Source organism: Diceros bicornis, chromosome 35 (assembly GCF_020826845.1).
Source record: "Diceros bicornis minor isolate mBicDic1 chromosome 35, mDicBic1.mat.cur, whole genome shotgun sequence".
NCBI classification, from domain to species: Eukaryota; Metazoa; Chordata; class Mammalia; order Perissodactyla; family Rhinocerotidae; genus Diceros; species Diceros bicornis.
This window is the reverse complement of record NC_080774.1, coordinates 28,778,037-28,799,132: the sequence shown is the minus strand read 5'-3', so window position 1 is coordinate 28,799,132 and position 21,096 is coordinate 28,778,037. Positions and strand designations below refer to the sequence as shown.

General features: G+C 54.6%; 1 protein-coding gene across 1 annotated transcript; it reads left to right on the top strand.

Annotated features, from left to right (window-relative positions):
• The first annotated feature begins 800 nt into the window (after positions 1 to 800).
• On the top strand, positions 801 to 20,791 carry GGT5 (gamma-glutamyltransferase 5). Its single transcript, XM_058532298.1, is given in 10 exon segments — positions 801 to 973; positions 13,668 to 13,863; positions 14,494 to 14,647; positions 15,205 to 15,351; positions 16,214 to 16,350; positions 16,729 to 16,919; positions 17,351 to 17,457; positions 17,621 to 17,739; positions 17,875 to 17,985; positions 20,370 to 20,791. Coding segments are annotated over 10 exon segments (1,482 nt in total). The 3' UTR covers positions 20,517 to 20,791.
• The last annotated feature ends 305 nt before the right edge of the window (positions 20,792 to 21,096 follow it).

The following is a 21,096-nucleotide window of genomic DNA, read 5'->3' as shown; positions in this document are numbered from 1 at the left end:
TGGGCCACGCCAAGAGGGCTGGGTCAAGGCTCCATCCTGGTACCCTCGCCCCTCTGAGCCTGATCCGGGGAGGGGACCCTGCCGGCCTGAGCCCTGCTACCTTGGCTTTGCTGGGAACCCAGGAGTGGCCATGGGGACCCTGGGAGCCCTGCACCCCCACTCCCTTGGGGGCAGCAGGCGCCAAGTCCTCAAGCACGAGTGGATGGGGTAGCCCTGGGCACCTGTGGGACAGGTGGGCGGCTGGTAGGCAGGAGGGGCGTTTGCACCGTCAAGGCGTGCTGGGGGTGGGCCGTGGGAATGGCAGTGAGGGAGTTAAAGGCGAGCAGCCGCTTGCTCCTCTCTCCTCTCTGGAAGAGAAACTCCCCTTAAACGCCCTGCTGCCTGGCCGCCCGCCAGGGCCAAGAGTATGGGCTGAACACTGGAGGTTGAGGCGTGTGGCCAGCTTTGCCTCTGTAGAAGCACTCCAGGAGGGCCGCAGCCCCGCCGCCACCGCCGTCGGTCCGTACACCCACCGTCTGCCTGGCTGCCTGCTGTTCATCTGGGAACCTGCCTTCTGTCCATCCATCTGTAATCCCGTCCTGTCCAGTGTCTAACTGACCGTCCGTCTCTTATTATCCTCTCTCCAGCTATCTGGCTTGTCTGCCAATCCATTTGTCTGTCTGTCTCTGGCCCCCATCTATTTGTCCATTTGTCCAATCATCTGCAAGCCCATCTGCGCATCTTCTTGTCCATTCATCCACGAATCTGTCTGTGCATCTGTCTGCCCACCTGCATCCCCCCTCCCCCCGGGGCGCAGAGCCATGGCCCAGAGTCGTGGGACGATGGTTGGCATGGTCCTACTGGGGCTGGGGCTGGCCCTGGCCATCATTGTGCCTGCCGTGGTCCTTTCTCGCCACCACGCCCACTGTGGCCCCCAGGCCTTTGCCCACGCTGCGGTCGCCGCTGACTCCAAGGTCTGCTCGGACATTGGGCGGTGAGTAAGAGGTGGGTAGGAGCTGGGTGGCCCCTCGGCGGCGGGCCCCTCCCGGAGGCTTGGTGACCAGGGGTGAGAGCGTGGAGAAGGCACACGTGTGTGCATGCTGGCATGTGGGGGCCGCGTGGGTTTGGGTTTCAGCGCGAGCGCAGCCCCAAGGCCCCTGCACAGAGCAGGCAGCAGGCGTGCACGGGGACAGACAGGGGTTTGGGGTGACGACAGTGTGGGCAGAGTGGAGGTGACGTGTGAGTCTATCCGTAGCTCCAGGGCTCAGGCGGCCAGAGAGGGCACTGCGGCAATGTCACTGATCTGGCCCAGGCTGACGGGATGACCAATACTAGCCCCTTCAGAGAGGCCATGACAGTTTTCCAAGGCTGGGGTCTTCTCCCAGGGGCCTGGGCGAGGGGGTTCAGGGGCTCCGTATGTGAGTGCTGGCCTGCAGGGGTGCACTCAGTGCTGCCCAGGGCCAGTCTCCCACCCTGGCCCCGGACCTGGGAAACCCATTCCTGCCGGATCCACGGCCCCCACGGCCTCCCCTCCCTGGCTCGGGGTCTCGGGCCAGGCCAGCAGCAAGACGGAGTGACTCTTTGATGTTTGGCGGCCGGGGTGAGGGGGGCAGGGGAGAGGTGCCCCAGCTGGCGTTTCCCAACCCTCTTCCAGGAAGCCCAGCCCATGGGAGGCTTCCGCTGCCCACCAGGGCGGGACATGGCGGGACGCCCCTCCTGGCCCCTGCCCCCACTCCCCGTGGGCCTGCAGAATTCTGGGCAACCGTCCCCCTCCCTGCCAGCTGGGTCTGCTTCCCGGAATATCTGTTTCATGGGCCACTGTCAGGATCAGAACTGCTTTGTAAACTGAAAGGGACAGTCCCAGAGCCAGGGGAGTGTGGCCAGGTCCCAGCCCAAGGCGCCACTGGGCAGATGGTGTTCTGTGCCCCCTTCGTCCTGGCTTCACCCCTCCTGCATGCTTTCTCCTTCTGTTTCATTCATTCACCTTTTCATTCATTCCTTGCTTCCTTCATCTGTCTGTCTGTCCTTCTGTCCCTGCCCTACCCGCTCCTGACCTGGTCCTCTGGGCTCTTCTCAGGCCTTTCTGGCCCCTCCCTCAGGGCTCCTTCTAGGATGACAGTGGCTGAGGATGGTAGCTCAGGGACAAGTTGGGGACAGGCTGCTTGGTCTCCCCAGGGGGCTCCCAGCAATGGAAGGGGAGTGAGCCCCACCATGCTCTGAAGAACATGCAGAGGTACTGTGCCCACCTGAACCCAGACTTACAAAGATGCAGACAGGGCCAGGGGCCTCTGGCCCCAGAGACCACTGACAGGAACGCGGCTGCCGGGAGTGGGGGGCTGCTGCCATGTATCTCTGAGAGGGAGTGTGGGCGCACTGTGTCTCCCTGAGTCTTTGTCTGGGGGGTCTCCATGGCATGCCCTGCTGCGCACATGAGAGTCCAGGTTGGTGTCTCTGCTCTGAGCTGTGCGCTCCCAGCAGCCCTCCCTTGATGAGGAGAGCGGATGTGGTTTCTCCTCAGTGTTTTGTGTGCTTGTCACACAGGACTCTCCACTTCCTGTTCTTTTTTAAGAAGCCAGGAGTGGGAGGGAACCTGGAGCTGGCCCCAGCAGATGTGGAACAGGAGGTCTGACCCCAGCTGGGCTGGGGGCCTGCTGGCCAAGATGCCTCCCGCGAGGGCCCTGGTCATGCTGCTGTGGGGTCTGATGGGGGCTGCCCGCCCACAGCCCACTCTTCCTCTTTCCTATCCCCAGCTTCCCCACTGCCTTCTCTTCTCACCAGCACAGCCTCCCAGACCCCCTCTCCTTCTACCCTATCAGCACCAGGTTTTCTCCTTTGGGACTGGGCCTTCTGCGGCAGCCAGAGCCCCTGGGGAGGGTTCTTAAAGTTTGTGTGAAGGAGGACCCAGAACCGCCTAGTGGACATACAGTAGACACACGGTGACAGTGAGGTCCCTTCCCCTCTAGATTGTCATCTTCCAGTGGGATGTCCCAGTGGGTTAGGCCTGTGTGCAGACTGGGTGTTCTGAGGCTCCGAGTAAGTGCTTGTCTTCTAGGGAAGCGCTTCAGGGTCAGTGGTGACTTTCAGGCTTTGTGACATCTGTCTGCTGTGGCCCAGAAATGCCTGCCCTCCCACAGGACCCTCAGTGGGAGGATTCGTTGCTCCTCCCAGAATCCAGCCGGATTCATTGCTCCACTTGATTTATGAGGACACTAGGGCTGCACAGAAGGGACCTGCCTGGTGTCACAGAGCGAGCAGGCCCAGCTGGGACCGTCATCCTCTGCTGCCCCTGCAGGGGTGGAAACTCTCCAGGGCTGCTGGAGGGGTGGGGTCTTCCCAGAGCCCCCACCCCCCTCCCTGGACCCCAATTCTTGTCCAGCCCCCAGGGTCGGCCGGTAAAGGCCAGAGCCTTACTGGTCACATGAGTAGTTGTAGAGGAGGCTGGTGGGCCCAGGGTGCTCACCCTCTGGGCATTGGGGTGTGGGCTGGCACTGGGCTTCAGAGGTGAGGATGGGGATGGGCCCCCGAGAGTTGGGTCTTGTCACTGCTCCAGACCCATACAGGGGTCAATGAGTTGCACTCTCAGTGCAGAGGACAGCAGGGACTCTGGTCAAGTTCCTGCATTCTGTGAGCTTCAGTTTCCCTATCTGTGAAATGGGGCTCATGTTGGCACTTCCCTCATGGTAGGGCCATGGAGCTTGCCTGGCCTAAAAGGAGGTGCTCCCTAGATGGCAGCCGTACTGATCACTAACTGTTACAGGGGCTTGGACTGGACCTGAGTCAGCATCTCAGGACCTGGAGTTAGGTCCAGGGTCAGGGCAGGGGACGCTACTGTGGGGAAGGCTCATAGGGGATTAGGGTGCGGCCCCACCCTTTCCTCTCCTCCCAGCCCCTGTGACCCCAGTGGCTCTCTGTACTCCCAGCCAGCTCACCAGGAAATTGCTGCATTTCCTCCCCTCTGGGACTCAGGAGGAAATGGCCTGTGTGCCTGGGCACTGTGCACCTGCATGTGTGAGCACATGCCTGTGTGAGCAGCCACGTGTGTGTGCTCCCGCACGTGTGAGCGTGCACTGCCGAGTGGGTGTGTGACAGCAGTGATGGTGACGGCAGCTTCACGGCCCCTTGGGGACAGGCATGTTGGAAATGTGTGGTTGCTCTGCACGGCAGCTCTCTGATGGCCAGAACTGCCCCTGTTCACAGCTGAGGAGACTCAGGCTCAGGGAGGTTGAGTCATGAGCCTGGCGTCATGTGGCTGGTGAGTAGGAACTCCAGCCTGGGGGCCCGAGCCTGGGCCATCGTGCCTGGGGACATGGGTGTGTACATGGTACAAGTCAGTGGGCGTCGTGGATGCGCGAAGTTGTGTGCGTGCTTCTCTACCTGCAGTGCCCTTCATCAAATAGGAATGCGGCATTTACCATCTGCTAGCCATTGTCCTAGGGCACAGAGGTGACCCAGATGGTCAAAGCCCTTGTCTTCGTGGTGGGAACACAGACAAGAAACACATCTATATCTAGGGCTGAGGGGTTGGAAGTGATCACTGGCCATCTGGATCTCCTTTTCTGTAAAGTTTCTGTTGCAATCTTTTGCCCATTTTCCTATCAGTTATACACCAAATGCATTTTCTGCATTATCAAGATACTCTAATACTTTTTCTCCCTTTTAAGAAATGCAATGAATGCTTTCTTGTTGTTATTTATTTATTTATTTATTGGTGAGCTAACCTCTGTGCCATTCTTCCTCTGTTCTGTATGTGGGACGCCACCACAGCATGGCTTGATGAGCAGCGTGTGGGTCTGAGACTGGGGTCTGAACCCGCGAACCTCGGGCCGCAGATGCAGAGTGTGTGAACTTAACTACTACACCACGTGGCTGGCCCCCTGCAATGAATGTTAAACCACCTTTGCATTCCTGGAATGAAGCCCACTTGTTCATGATGTAATATCGTTTTTATGCATCACTAGATTTGATTTGCTAATATTTTGTTTAGGATTCTTGTTTTTATGTTTCTTCCTTAAACGTTTGGAAGAATTTACTGGTTAGGCCTTCCAAGCCTGAGTTATTTGTCTGTATGTGAAGGTTTTAAAGAATGGATTTCATTTCTTTAATACATATAAGACTATCAAGTTTCTATTTCTTCTTGTGTCAGTTTTAGTAAGTCTTTCCAAGGAGTTTGTCCAGTTTATGCAAATTGTCACATTGATTGACGTACAGTTATTTATAACATCCTCTTATTATCTTTTTAATATCTACAAGGTGTGTAATGAGTCTTCTTTTTCATTCCTGGTATTGGTAATTAGTGTTTTTCTCTCTTTGTTGTTGATCAATCTTGACAAGGGTTTTATCAATTTTATTGTCTTTTTGCAGAATCAACTTTTTTTTTTTTTTTTGTGAGGAAGATCAGCCCCGAGCTAACATCCATGCCAATCCTCCTCTTTTTGCTGAGGAAGACTGGCCCTGGGCTGACATCTGTGCCCATCTTCCTCCACTTTATATGGGACGCTGCCACAGCATGGCCTGGCAAGCGGTGCATCGGTGCACGCCCGGGATCCGAACGCGGGCTGCCAGCCACGGAGCGCGCACATTTAACCACTATGCTACGGGGCCGGCCCCTGCAGAGTCAGCTTTTTGCTTTTGATTTTCTTTGTTGTACATTTTTTTCCCTCTTTCATTAGTTTCTGCTTTTATCTTGATTCTTCTCTCCTACTTCCATTGAATTTAAGTTGCTTTTTTAAAAAAATTCATTTTGAGATACAACTTGGAAAACACAAATTATAGGGTGAATACATAGGTTATTGATCTTTAAACTCTCTTCAAGGGGCTGGCTCGGTGGCGCAAGCGATTAAGTGCATGCGCTCCGCTGCAGTGGCCCGGGGTTCACCGGTTTGGATCCCACGTGTACACAGACGCACCACTTGGCAAGCCATGCTATGGCGGCGTCCCATATAAAGTGGAGGAAGATGGGTACGGATGTTAGCCCAGGGCCAGTCTTCGTCAGCAAAAAAAGGGAAGGATTGGCAGATGTTAGGTCAGGGCTGATCTTCTTCACAAAAAAAATAAATAAATAAAGTCTCTTTTAATATATGTATTTGAAGCAGTAATTTTCTCTTGAAGTTTGGCTTAGCTGCATTCCACAAGTTTTTGTTGTTGGTGCTGTTTTCCCCCCTAAATCTTTATATTTTTATTTTGAAAAAATTTTAAACCCACAGAAAAATGGAGAGGATACCCATATATCCTTCACTTAGATTCACCAATTGTTAATATTTTACCTCATTTTCTTTCCTTCTCTCCATATATATCTATCCACATTTTTGAAAAGTAAATTGCATTCGTCATAACACTTCATCCCTAAACACTTAAGCATAGATCTACTAAGAATAAGATCATTCTCCTATATAACCTTAATACCATTATCACACTCAAGAATTTAACCTTGATACAATAATAGTATCTAATACCCAGTCCAATTCAAATTTTCCCAACTGACCCAATAATTGTCACATCTCTCTTTCTCGTCTATCATCTATCTATCTGTCTATCTGTCTGTCTGTCTATCTATCTACCTATCATCTGTCATCTGTCTATCATCTATCTGTCTGTCTGTCTATCTATCTGTCTGTCATCTCTTTAGATCCAGTATCCAGTCAGTGATTGTCATGTTTCTTTAGTCTTCTTCTTTTTTTTTTGTGAGAAAGATCAGCCCTGAGCTAACATCCATGCTAATCCTCCTCGTTTTGCTGAGAAAGACCGGCTCTGAGCTAACATCTATTGCCAATCCTCCTCCTTTTTTTCTTGCCCAAAGTCCCAGTAGATAGTTGTATGTCATAGTTGCACATCCTTCTAGTTGCTGTATGTAGGACACGGCCTCAGCATGGCCGGAGAAGCAGTGCGTCGGTGCGCGCCCGGGATCCGAACCCAGGCCGCCAGTAGCGGAGTGCGCGCACTTAACCGCTAAACCATGGGGCCGGCCCTCTTTAGTCTTCTTTAATCTGGAACAATCCCCAGCTTTTTAGAAAAAAATCAGTCGATCCTCTATGACATTAACATTTTTTTTTTTGCTGAGGAAGATGGGCTCTGAGCTAACATCTGTGCCCATCTTTCTCTATTCCATATGTGAGATGCCTGCGACAGCATGGCTTGATGAGTGGTGTGTATGTCCGTGCCCAAGATTCGACCCAGTGAACCCTGGACAGCCGAAGCGGAGCGGGTGAACTTAACCACTACACCACCAGGCCAGCCTCCAACATTAACATTTTGAAAGACATCAGTCCAGTTGTATCACAGCCTTTCTTCACAGTCTTGTTTGTCTGCTTCTTTCTTTATGATCAGATTCAGGTTAAACATAACATAAGATAGACAGTGTTTTGTCCTTCCAGTTGTAACTCATAAGAGGGATCAAAATGTCAAGCTCTCCCGTCGTTGATGACACTATGTGGGTCACTTCCTAAAGGTGGTGTCCCCCAGATCTCTCCACTGTAAGAGGTAGCATTTTCCCTATTAAATTAGTAACATGTGTGGTTTGATACTTTGAGACCATGTGAACATCTTTTTCTCAGACAACATTTTACCCTATGTTTTAGCATCTATTTTGATCCTTGTCTGAATAAATAAATTTGTGTTTACAAAAAGGTGATTTCTAAACCTGTCATTTCTTCAACATTCATTAGCTGGTATCTTCTGTAAAGAAGATCCCCCTACACCCCAACCCTGATATTCTTGTGGATCACTATTGACTCATGGATTATTTTAATTCATTATATTACAATCCATCACTGTTATTCTTTTGGATGCTCAAATTGTCACAAATTTGACCAAGTGAGAACCCGTTTAAGCCAATAACTGTTCTTTTTCAGGTCTCCATTAGTCTTGGAGAATTTTCTTGTCTTCTAGCACTAGATGTTCCAGGATCTACTTGTACATTCCCTCAACCAGACCTGGAATCAGGAATTAATAGAGAATGGTATTTTAGAAACCAAGATCTGGATGCTAGGAGTGCTCATCACTACTGGGATGCCATTGCTTCTAGGTTGTGTCAGTGCGTGCAGCCAGAACAAACTATATTTTTAAAATATCGTGAGTCCTTACTGATCCCTCCAGTTTAAGTCCACCATGACAGGGTCTTCTCCACCTTTCTCCATCCCTTACTTGTATGTCTCTTCTGAGAGGGTGAGAGAAGTTCCCAACAATGTCAATATATTTACTTCTTGCTCTATCCCCAAATACTCACAAAATAGTTTCAGAATTACTTCAACAATACCACTACGAACAATAAATCTACTAAGTGAAATTCAAGGTGTCTTTGCCAGTTTTTTTTCCTTAGGATATATCCCACAAAAGATATACAGTAAGTAAATTAAATTATTTTTTCTGTGTGGTTATGTTAGCCATTCAATATACCATTAGCTTAATTTATTTTCATTTTGTACTTAATTTTAGGTTTTCTTTTTCATCCTTTTTTTTTTTTTTTTGTGCTTGAGGAAGATTATCCATGAGCTAGCATCTGTGCCAATCTTCCTCTGTTTTGTTTGTGGGTCACGGCCACAGCATGGCTGATGAGTGATGTAGGTCCGCACCTGGGATCTGAACCTGTGAACCCGGGCTGCTGAAGCAGAGCACGTGAACTTAACTGCTACGCCACTGGGCTGGCCCCTCAACCCCACAACTTTTGACCTATGGTATTTTCATTACACTTGGTTCAAAATATTTTCTAATATTTTGTAATGTCTTCTTTGTTTCATGGGTTATTTAGTAGTATTTTTCTTGATCTGCAAACACCTGGGGATTTTCTAATTAATTTATATGATATCAGTTCTTTGAAACTACTTTAAGGTCCAGCAAATGATTAATTTTTATAAATATTCTGTGTGTTCTGGAAAAGAATGTGTATTCGACTCTGCGTGATTGTTGAGCATAGTGTTCTATGTATGTCAGTTCAGTCAACTTATTATAAAGGTGTCATTCAGATCTTCTGCATCCTCGCTGATTTTTCCTGCTATTCTGTTAGTTACTGAGAGGAGTGTTCAAGTCACCCCCTATGTATATTTGTCTATTTCTTCTTTTCTTCCTGCCAATTTTTGCTTTATATATTTTATTTTATTTATTTATTTATTTTGAATGTTTATATTCTTTTTTTTTAATTTTTTTTTTTTATTTTTATCCCCCAAAGCCCCAGTAGACAGCTGCATGTCATAGGTGCACATCCTCCCAGCCGCTGCACGTGGGACGCGGCCCCAGCATGGCCGGAGAAGCGGCGCGTCGGCGCGCGCCCGGGATCCGAACCCGGGCCGCCAGCAGCGGAGCGCGCGCACTCAACCGCTAAGCCACGGGGCCGGCCCGCTTTATATATTTTAAAACTAAGTGCATACACATTCTGATTTTTTATCTTCCTGTTGAATTGAGCTTTTTGTCATAATAATGTGTCCCTCATTATCTCTAATGATAGTTTTCTTCTTAAAGTCTACCTTGTCTGAAATGAATATAGTTGTACAAGCCTGGTTAGTATCTGCACGATATATATTTTTTTGTCATTTTGTCTCCGTGTCTCTTAATCTATTTTCTATATATTCTGTCCTTTCTTTCAGTACTTAAATTTGGATATTTTGTAATTTTTTTCCTCTGTGTCTAATCTGTTGTTAACCTACTGTTAGCATTGAGCTCTTAATTCCATGTTTTGTGGTTGCCAGTTCTCTGGTGAAATTCTTTTTTTTTTTTTTGTGAGGAAGACCGGCCCTGAGCTAACATCTATTGCCAATCCTCCTCCTTTTTTTCCCCCCAAAGCCCCAGTAGATAGTTGTACATCATAGTTGCACATTCCTCTAGTTGCTGTATGTGGGACACGGCCTCAGCATGGCCGGACAAGCGGTGCATTGGTGCGTGCCCGGGATCCGAACCCGGGCCGCCAGTAGCGGAGCGCGTGCACTTAACTGCTAAACCACGGGGCCGGCCCCATGGTGAAGTTCTTAATCTTGTCTTTTATATCCTTGAAAGTAGTTATTTAAATTCTGTGGTGTGACAGTTTCATAGTCTGGAGAGCCTACGGGTCGTTTTCTTCGTCACTGTCTATGCTTTCTCTTGGACTGTGTTTGTACTGTCTCAATTCCTTGTTTTCTTGGTTATTTTTAATTTAGCACTGGAAAGTGTGTATAAAAATTGTTAAAAATAAGTTTTAGAAATAATTTGAGGGGCTGGCCCAGTGGCGCAAGTGGTTAAGTGCACACGCTCGGCTGCGGCAGCCCGGGGTTCGCAGGTTCGGATCCCGGGCGCGCACGGACGCATCGCTTGTTAAGCCGTGCTGTGGCGGCGTCCCATATAAAGTAGAGGAAGATGGCCACGGTTGTTAGCTCAGGGCCCATCTTCCTCAAGGGAAAAAAGGAGAGGATTGGCATCAGATGTTAGCTCAGGGCTGGTCCTCCTCACAAAAAAAAAAAGAAATAATTTGAGGCCTAGGATACCAACATTCTGGGATCACCTTAATCCAGTTTAAGCAACTGAGATGATTTGAAGCTGGGCCACCGTGCTTGTAGGGGCTGGTCTCTTTCTAGTTCCCTGTCACTCCTAGAGTAAGGACCTGTCTCTGAGCGTGGTTCGCCAGCACTTGCAGCCCCCAGGCACACGAGGTGTCAAAAGCACTGTGTGGCCTCAGCCACCTCTTCCAGGACTGGCAGTCATCTTGAGGGAAAGAAGCTCCCAAGGCCAGGCTCACTTCTCTGTCTAGGCCTGTATTTTTTCCCTGCCTCTGATGCCTGTCAGCAGAGGTTTTTGCTTATCTGGCTTTGCTGGTTGGCTCTGGGAAGTTTGGTCTGAATTATTTCTTCTCCCATTACCGGAATGTGTGATTTACACTTTACAGATTATTTTGTTAGAATATAAGAGAGCAAGGCAGATGCAGGGGACCAGGTAGGAGCTCCCTGCAGTCACCCAGTAAAAGAGGCTACTGGCTTGGACCTGGGTGCTGGTGGTGGAGGTGATGAGGAAGGATCAGAATCTGGGTAAATTTTGAAGGTGTAAGTAACTGGCAGGATTTGCTGGTGGATTGGATACGGGGATAAAAGAAAGTGACCAATCAAGGATGACACCAAGGTGTATGGCCTGAGCAAAGGGGTGAAAGGTTGTGTCCTTTTCTAGGACAGTGAAGACTAGGAGAGGAGCCATTTTAGGGGCAGAGGTGGGAGGGCAGTTTAGGTCATGTTAAGAGTGAAATGTCTCTTACATACCCAGGGACGGTAGCTTGTGGATGGCTGAGTATAAGTGTCTGGAGTTTAGGGGAGATGACTGGGCTGAAGATAAAATTTGGGGGTCATCAGCATAGAGGTTACACTTTCAGCCCTGAGCCTGGATCAGCTCATCCAGAAGATACAGATGCACGAGGACCAAAGACTGAGGCCAACGCCTCCAACATCATGAGGTCAGGGTCGTGGGAAGAAAACCAGAGCGTGGGGGTGCGGTTTCCTGGGAGCTGAGTGTGGAAGGCGCTTCCATGAGGAGGGAGAAATGGGTCAGGAGAGATGAGGCCTTTGTTTTTCATAGAAGTTAAAAAAAGAAATTTTTTTCCAATTTGTCTCTTGACCTTGTTTATAGTGTTTTATTCTTATTAAAATTTGTGTTTCTCTATGCCTGAGGGTAGCAGTCTTAGTTCTTGCATGCTTCTGGCTTCGTGCCCTCTTTCTCATTCCAAGATTACGTGTGTCTGTGTGGGCCCAGAGCAGGCACACGGAGCTCGAGGCGGGGTGTGAGTCCAGGCTGGATGGTCAGGCCAAGGTGCCCGAGCTGAGAGAGGGTGCTGGGGGCAGAAGGGGACTCAAGGGGACCCGCTCCCTCTTTGGGCCTTGGTTTCCCCATCTGTAACTGGAGTTTAAATGCTGGCTTCCTTGAGGTGCTGGAGAGGATTGTTGGGTGTGAGGGAAGAGGCAGCCCCTGGTAAGCTGTGCAGGGCTGTGCCCCAGGGATGGGGTCATTTCCATGACATAGGCCCGTCTGGCCAGCACCTCAGAACTGAAGGGCCCAGGCCTCACTGCCCACGGGCAGATGGGGAGATGAGGCCGGACAGCATTCTCATAAACACTGGGGCCCCGGGAGGAGGTTTGGGGCCCATCAGCCCAATCTCCAGCCCTGGTGGCAGAGCAGGATCCTGGAGTCACTTGAAAAAGTCTGGTCTTGAAGGGGTTGGGGCCAGTGTGTCCACAGTGAGATGAGGAGTGGAGGCTGCCCGGGGTGGGCTCCTGAGACTGCTGGGAGGGACCGAGGGGTTGGCCCAAGCATGGTTCTGCCTGTTGCAAACGAGCCAGTGCTGCTGGGAGGACCTAGGGAATAATGGCAGCAGAAGCACTTTACAAACTGAGAAGTGCCTTATATTTGGCAAGGAGCAGTGTAAATGGCATCACAATTTGCAATCTGTAGAGTGTGTGGACCTGTGAGCGGTTGGACTTGAGAGGGCAGCCCGGTGTGGTCCGTGACCTAATCTGGTGTTTGGTGGCAGCAGATGGGCCATCCACCTGTCACCATTCCCTGGTGAATGGCAGCCGAGCAAGCCCAGGTGGGGAGGCTGGTGCACGGGACCAGGCCGTTTATTCTGTGCTGTGTCCCGTAGAGCCATCCTCCAGCAGCATGGCTCAGCCGTGGATGCCACCATCGCGGCTCTGGTCTGCACAGGCGTCGTCAACCCGCAGAGCATGGGCCTGGGCGGAGGGGTCATCTTCACCATCTACAGTGCGACCACAGGTGAGCCTATATGGGACCCCCATGGGGAGGATGGGCTTGTCCACAAGCACTAACGGTGAGGGACTTGTAAACATCCTGAGTGTACCGCCAAGCCGTCCCATGCGCTCATGCCCCTTCCTGGGGCCCCTTGGTGCCCCTCCCGCGCCTCACCTGTGCAAAGCCTTAGTGGCCAGTCCTATCCCAAGTGTTAGCCCAGAGGCCAGTTCATGGTACAGAGAGGGCAACTGAGGCCTAGAGCAGGGCCAGGGCCATCTGAGAGGGACCATGGTGTGGGGTGAGGCCTGGCAGCCATGGGAGTGCCCCTGACCACTCGCATGCCCTGTCCCGACTCCAGGGAAGGTGGAGGTCATCAACGCCCGGGAGACAGTGCCCGCCAGCTACGACCTGCATCTGCTGGACCAGTGTGAGCGGACCCAGCCCCTGGCCACAGGTGAGTCCCTGGAAGAGGCCACCTGCCCCCACTCCACCAGGCCACTGGGGCTGACCAGAATAGCCCCCTGAAGGGGCAGCATGCCTCATGGACAGGTTGTGACACCCTGGCACTGGAGAGCAGCAGCTAGGGGCTGGAGAGCCCCCACGGAGGTCCTGACCCACTGAGGTTGGGGGAGTTTTCCAGGGAGAGGGCCTCTCTGAGTAGGGAGGGGTGAACCAAGCAGAAGGATGGCCTGGGCAAAGGCCCAGAGGGTTCAGGAAGGTGGGTTGGTGGGATGGGGGTGGGGCGTCCCAGGGCCAGTTTGTGCTGGGCCCTGGGGGCCTTGCCATGGACTTTGTATGGAGGGCAGTGGGGAGCCAAGGGGGCTTTGAGCAGGGAGGGACGTGGTCAGGTATGGGCTCCAGAAAGTTCACTCTGGCTACCATGGCTGAGGGGATAAGTGTAGGGTGATGGAGAACCCCTGAGGCAGGCCTGGGAACCACGGGGCCGAGGGCAGGGTGGGGGCGGTGTGGGTGCCGGGGCATGACACAACTGTGCTATGCAGGGGCCCAGTGGATCGGAGTGCCCGGGGAGCTCCGCGGCTATGCTGAGGCCCACCGCCGCCACGGCCGCCTGCCCTGGGCGCAGTTGTTCCTGCCCACCATTGCGCTGCTCCGGAGGGGCTACCGCATGCCCCCCATCCTCAGTCAGTTCCTGAACCACAGCTTGCTGCGGCCTTCCTTGCATGCCTCGTCCCTGAGGTGAACAACCCTGGGGGATCCCGGAGCCCCTCCTCAGCTCCTGGGCTCAGGCCACAGCCTGTTTGAGCCGGGCCCCCATCCTGGCTCCGCCTCAACCCCTCCTCGCACTGAAGAGTTGACCCAATGTGGGTGCCGGGGGCCTTGGAGGGCTAGTACTTTGTTGTCTCAGTTCGCAGACCTTTGGGCTCCACATGGCAGAGCCTAATCCGAGGGGCTCAGGCCAGAGGGAGTTTATGCCCAGTGATGGGACTCCCAGGGTGTGAATTTGGGCTCTGCACTGTTCTCTGGCCCTGCCCGCCTTCTCATTCTCTCTGGGTTGGAAGGAGGACTTTGGCTGCCCCCCTTGCCCACTCTGCCAGCCCGCTGACCAGGTCCTCCCAGGAGCATAGGGAGGACAGGCCCTGGGTGGAGCATGCCCTGCCTGGGCCAGGGTGATGAGTGAGGTGAGAGACGTCAGCGCCACCCAGTCCTAGAGAATTGGTTCCCCTGATGTCCACCTCAGCCCCTCAGGACCCCAGACCAGGACTGCCTCCCTGTAGGGTCCCAAGGACCCCACGAGAGCCCCTACAGGAGTGTGGCTGCCCTCTGGGAACTGGCCCCACACTGAGGCTGCCCCCAACTCCCAGGCAGCTCTTCTTCAACGGGACAGAACCCCTGAGGCCTCAGGACTCATTCCCATGGCCTGTGCTGGCTGCCACCCTGGAGACCGTGGCCACGGAGGGTGCAGAGGCCTTCTACACAGGGAGCCTGGGCCAGACGCTGCTGGAGGACATTGCCAAGGAAGGTCAGCAGCACTGAGGTCCCAAAGCCCCCGGCCCTGCCAGAGAAAGGCCCAGCTTCTGGGTGCTGGGATTGAGGGCAGGCCCTTCCCGAGGCCCCGCGGGAGTGCTGGCTGCTCCCAGGGCTTGGAGAGCCCGTGCACCCAGTCCTGCCCACTGCTGGCCTCAGGGACCCTGCAGTCAAGGACCTCGAGGAGCAGAGCCCCAGCCAGTAAATGGAGTTAGCGGTGGCCATGGTGGCCATGGGCCATGGGCCATGGTGGGCCACAGTGGGCCCCTGGGCCTAGAGCTGGCCACCCTCACAGTCTCTCAGAGGCCAGCTTGCCTCTCCCACCCCGCTTCTCCCCCTCCCAACCTGCCCGCCTCTGGCCTCTGCCCACCCATCCTCCACTGGGCTCTAGGGCCCAGCCCTGAGGCCACTGCCCACGGACCCACCATCACCCCTTCAGGTCTAGAAGGCGAGGGACGAGGGGATCCCCACTGTGTGACCTGGGGTTGGTGGCTGTCACTCTCCACCTCAGTTTCCCCATCTGTATGTGGAGCCCTCTCTATCTCACCCCAGGCAGCCGGCTGACCCCGCAGGACCTGGCATCGTTCCAGCCAGAGGTGGTGGACGCCCTGGCAGTGCCCCTGGGAGACTACACCCTGTACTCACCGCCACCGCCTGCAGGGGGCGCCATTCTCAGCTTCATCCTCAACGTGCTCAAAGGTGAAGCCCCCAGGCCTCCCGCCCAGAGCCCTGCCTCGCTGGGAACCTCGACTCCAAGCCCAGCCATGGCTTTGGGCAACCATTGCCTTTTCCAGCTCAGCCCCCTCCTCAGACGAACGACGCCGAAGACAGGGCTGTGGAAACGGGTCAAGATGGTGTGTTTTAGAGCCGGCCTCTGGCGAGGCCCATTCTAGGGGCTTTGCTGAAGGGTCTGAGTCCTCCCTGCAAGCTGACCCAATCTCAGGCACAGGAGCAGGTGGGCTCTGCAGGCGGTGAGCTGCCCGTCCAGTGTGTGCACCCGGGGCTGAGGCCCAGCCCCGTCTCTGGCAGCCTGCAGGGTGGTGAGGGGGTCCCAGCAGTGTCCAGGGCTGGGGCTGCCCAAGGCTGACTGTTCCCTGTGGCTGCCGTACAAATTACCACAAACTTGGTAGCTTAAAACAACAAAAATCTACTCTCTCATGGTTCTGGAAGCCAGAAGTCCAGAATCGAGGTGTCAGCTGGGCCACGTTCCCTCTGGGGCTCTGGGAGAAAATCTGTTCTTTGCCTCTTCCAGCTTCTGGGGGCTGCCGGAATTCCTAGGCTTGTGACCACATCGCCAGTCTCTGCCTCCGGGGTCCCATGGCGTCCTCCTCTTCTCTATGTGTCTGTCTTATAAGGACACATGTGATTACATTTAGAGCCCACCCGGATAATCCAGGATAGTCTGCTCCCCTCAAGATCCTTAAGTTAATCACACATTTTGCCATATAAGGTAGTATTCACAGGTTCTGGGGATTAGGACGTGGACAGATTTTTTTTGAGGGGGGCCATTATTCAACCCGCTACACAGGGTGACCGCCACCTTTGCTTACCCCCTCCCCAGGGTTCAACTTCTCCGCGGAGTCAGTGGCGAGGCCCGAGGGGAGCGTGAACTTGTACCATCACCTCGTAGAGACCCTCAAGTTTGCTGGGGGGCAGAAGTGGCGGCTGTGGGACCCTCGAAGCCATCCAGAGATCCAGGTGAAGTAGCCTGGGCTGGTGGAGAGCCCCCTTCTCTGCCCCAGGGCTCAGCACAAAGGGAGGGTCAGGCCAGCAGGTGCTCTGTCAGTGGACCCTGAGAGCCTGGTGTTGGAGGATGTATACGCGGTTGGTTCTAGAACAGGACAGCCTGCCAGTGGCCCAGGGAAGGGAGGGTGCAGCAGGTCTGGGGACTGGAAGGGGCTCTGGAGTGGCAGGTACTGGGGGGCAGTGGTGGCCTGGCATCTCAGAGGACCTGGAGGGTGGGCAGGGTCTGGGCTGGAGGGAGGACAGACTGGACAGGGTCTGCCAAGGGGGTCCTCTGCTCTCTGGGCCCCACTTTGCCCCTCACTGACCCTGCCCCCTGCCCACCCACCCCAGAATGCCTCCCAGGTCCTGCTGGGGGAGGCCCTGGCCAAGCACATCCGCCAGCAGATCGACAGCCGGGGTGACCACCAGCTCAGCCACTACAGCCTGGCTGGGGCCTGGGGCCACAGGATGGGCACGGCCCACGTGTCTGTGCTGGGAGAGGATGGCAGTGCTGTGGCCGCCACCAGCACCATCAACACGCCGTGCGTGAGGCCCAGGGGCAGGCGGGCAGATCCCACTCCTTTGCTCCCTAGACCTGAATTTTCCCTGTCCCCAGCCTGGTCTGCTGGCCCCCAGCCTCCCCTGCTTGTCTCCATGGGGCGGAACCTTGAGTTTGCCTATTTCTTCTGTCAAAAGAGGTCCTACACCCCTGACACCTCTGACTGAAAAGGCTGCGTGGGGTGGCCCTGAGCCAGGACCTGCCTGGGGATGGGCCTTACCCAGAAAAACGCCCTGATGGGGGGCACGGGTGGATATTTGGGGGTGTTGCCAATGAGAAAATAGCGGCTCCAGCATGCTGGAGGGCAGCCGCTAAAACAGGGGGCTCCTGGAAGGCCGGTGAGCCAGCATCCACACTCGAGGTGGGAGGCGGGAGCATGTGGCCCAAGCCCAGGCTCCGCCTCCCCATTTGCAGCTTTGGAGCGATGGTGTACTCACCGCGCACAGGAATTCTCCTCAACAATGAACTCCTGGACCTTTGCTGGAGGCGCCAGCCAGGCTCCAGTGTCATCCCCAAACCTGGTGAGCGTGGGGGCCCCCATTGGCAAAAGGAGGGAAGCCAGGCAGGGTGGGTGCTACCACCCACCTCACCCAGCCGGAGTGAATGGAGACAGAGATAGAGGGGCGGTCCTGGAGGGTGCTGGCCTGGAAGCGAGGCTGCGGGTGACACCTGTCTGGTCTCCAGTTGCAGGTGAGCGGCCCCCATCATCCATGGTACCCTCCGTCTTGGTCAACGCAGCCCAGGGGTCAAAGCTGGTGATTGGCGGGGCTGGGGGGGAGCTCATCATCTCTGCTGTGGCCCAGGTGAGTCTGGGGGCTCCTGGCTGGAATGTCGCCTCTCTGGGAGACCGTGTCGTTCTGCTCTCCCCGGGGTCAAGGAGGGATTGGTGTGGTGGGGCTGGTGCCCCCTCCCTCCCTGCGGCCTCCTGCTCTCCCCAGGCCATCATGAACAAGCTGTGGCTTGGCTTTGACCTGAAAGCAGCCATTGCAGCCCCAATCCTGCATGTCGACAGCAAGGGCCAGGTGGACTACGAGCCCAATTTCAGCCAGGTGAGGCAGCGGTCCAAGCCACCACTAGGCTGGACGCTTTAGTGCATGCTGCTCAAAGCCACCTCCCAGGGAGGGTCTCAGCTGCTGATGTCTCAGGCCAGGCACGTTCCAGCTTTGGGGGCCATGGGAAGTTGCAAAGCTGAGTGGGAGAGGCACCAGGCCAGTCCCGTGGACTCCGAGGCAGAGAACAGGGTGCGGTCCGCACTTCTCCTGGGCCGGGCACCTCTGCACCTGGTCCCTGCTTTGTCTGTGCCGTTCTCTCCAGAAGCTGGTTTTCCTGGCTGTGGCCTCCCAGGCTCTCCCTTGTGGTGGTATGTTTCCTTGTGTGATTTGCAGCTTTTATTTGTGAGTTTATTTGTAAAGAGTTTATTATTCCTGTGAGAGTCAGCAGAGGGATTTCCTTCTGGGGCATTGGGGGTTTTTACAAACATTTCTTCACTCCCCCACACAAGCACGTCGGGGGAGCTGAATTCTCCTGTTGGATGCCCAGCCCCAGCAGATGGTCAGGCTCCTCGGAGCTCTCTGGGCTGGCAGATGCCCTTCCCTAGGACCTACTTTAAAAGACTGGCAGCTTTTCAAGCCTCCAGGCTTCATGCCTGGGGTCAGTCCAACTTGGTGTTCAGAGTCCTCAAAGCTGCCTTTTCTGTAATGAGCCTCTCTGGTCTCAGGGCTGCCTTCCATGGCCCTTAGAACTCTGAGGGCCGTAGAATGAGGGGCTTTGAGTCCGAGGGGGTGTGTAGTCTCTGAGAACCTCAGTCTTTGGGCCGGGAGACTAAAGACCTCAGCCTGTCAGCTCAGACTCCAGAGCCCGAGGCCCTCCCTCCCTGTGTAGGGTCCTCCCTGTGGAGGAGGATGTTGAGTGCTCCCTCAGGGCTCATCCTCTTCAGCCCTTCCCCTTGACCTTGGCTGAAGGTCCTTACTCTGTAAACATCATTCTCCAAGGACCTTAGATTCTGAGAATTCAGAGGTGACAGCCGGGAATCCAGCGACCCACGAGCCCAAGATCCTCAGCTCCCTTGGAGAGTTAGAGTGTTGGCCATGCAGGTCTAGGGCCTTCCATGAGAAAATCCTAGATTCTGGGTGGAGCCTTTGAGTCTCCAAGGGCCTTCACACCCAAGGGCTGGAGGGTCTTCATTCCTCAGGGCCTTGGAGTTTGGCCACTAGACCCTAAAGAACAGAGTCTCCAAGGACTAAGGTCCCTGCTGTTGCCTCGGCCATGAGGACTTCGGCTTTCAAATCTAAGGACATTGGCCAATTAGTACGTCAGGCAGAGAAACTTATAACTCAAAGGCATAGCACTCCAGAGACCTCACCGCACCAGCGGCTCAGGTCACACGGCTTCACTGGGTGACCTCAGGTTGGAGGTCCTGGTCCTGAGGATGGCAGAACACTAGGGCCTTTGTTCTTAGATGTCTCTGGAATCTAGAGCCCTGGTGGGGTAAGGTCCTTGACTGTTGGTCCAAAATAGTAACTGGAAACATGGGGTCCAAGTAGCACAGGTCCCTACACTCCACGATTTGTGCCCCTTTACAGACTGGCCAGTGTGTGATGGCCATAACCCTGAGGCAGGGTACCCAGCGTCTTAGAAACCAACACCTGGGCCCCTGATGTCCTAAATCCCACAGACTCAGCATCTCAAACCTGAGCCTTTAGGGCCCTGTGCTCGGAGCGCCTCCCCTGCAGGGACCACTGGTGCCTTTGGCCTGGGGGTCAACATCCTTGGACTTTTGGGTCCTTGGGTATTCAGAGCAAACGGTGTCTAAAGCTTTGGGTCCTTCTTCCAGCTGATTCCTCAACAACAGGGCTCTAATCTTGTGGGACCTTGGGCCGTGAGGAGTTTGACTACCGTGTTCCTGGAGTCTGGGATCTCTGGTCTTCTTATGTGGGTGTTGAGATGGAAGGTCCTGTGCAGCCTGACAGTACTGGCACCTTCTTCTCCTCCATGTCCAGGGGCCCCTGAGCACCCCACACCCCAAGGCAGGGAGTAAGACCTTGAATTGGGCAGTTCTTATTTTGGAGGACCCAGGACTCCAAAGGCTCCAGCCTCTGCCTTCTAGAAGGCTTAGTTGTCAAGGTCCTCAAAATTAGAGGCCTCTCAGCCCAAGTCCCCAGCAGCCACCTTCTCCACCGAAAGCCCCAGATTTCTCAGGCATTGCAACGGGGGCCCCTGGTGTCCTTGGATCCGGGACAGAAATGAACTTGCGTCTCAAGCTCCTTCTAGCATGAGTATTGTCCTCCTGCCATGTGCTCTGGAGCCAGGCTTCTCCTCTAGGGCCTTTTGAGTGGGAGGCTGTAGGGTTCTTAGATCCCTGCCTGGGCCCTGTCCCCTCTGGAGGCAGATCTAAGCTGCCCTCACCTGTGCACCGGCCTTCTCTCCTCTCCAGGAAGTGCAGAAGGGGCTCCAGGACCGAGGCCAGAGCCAGAGCAAGAACCTCTTTTTCCTGAACGTGGTCCAGGCCGTGTCCCAGGACGGGGCCTGTGTGGACGCCGCATCAGACCTAAGGAAGGGTGGGGAGGCCTCGGGCTACTGAGGAGGCTGCTCCCGAAAGCCGGGATCTAGCCTACCATCAGTGTGTGCCCAGGCTGGCCTTGGCCGTGGGACTGAGAGCTCCAGCAGGATCTGGACCCCTTGGCTAGGGGGTCGGCCTGGGGCTGCGAGAGGTGGGGGCAGCCTGGCAGATGGACGACTGTGGGAGCTGAGCCCTCCCTCAGAGCCTCTTGTGTCCTGCCCTGGCCCCTCTAGCCTTCCCAGGCCTCTTGCCCAGGACTGTGGCCCACCCCCATCTGTATTTTCTCCAGTCCAAGATTAAAGAGGAGGCTGGACTGTGGCCTGATTTGGGGTCGAAGTGGGGGAGGGGACCCAGAGAAAGCACACACACTGAGCTCCTACAGTCTTCCGCAACACACCACCATGGAGGTGGGGGAACTGAAGCCCAGAGACGGGCCGGGACTCACCCAGGCTGCCACTCGCCCAGGCTCGACCACAGGAGCAAGCACCCACCACTTGCTGGGGCTCCACAGCGTAGCTGCCCGAGGCCTGCCTGTTGGTGGGAAGGCAGAGGTGTGGCCTGGGGGTACCAGCCTCTGCCTCTTGCTGAGACCTTCTGGATC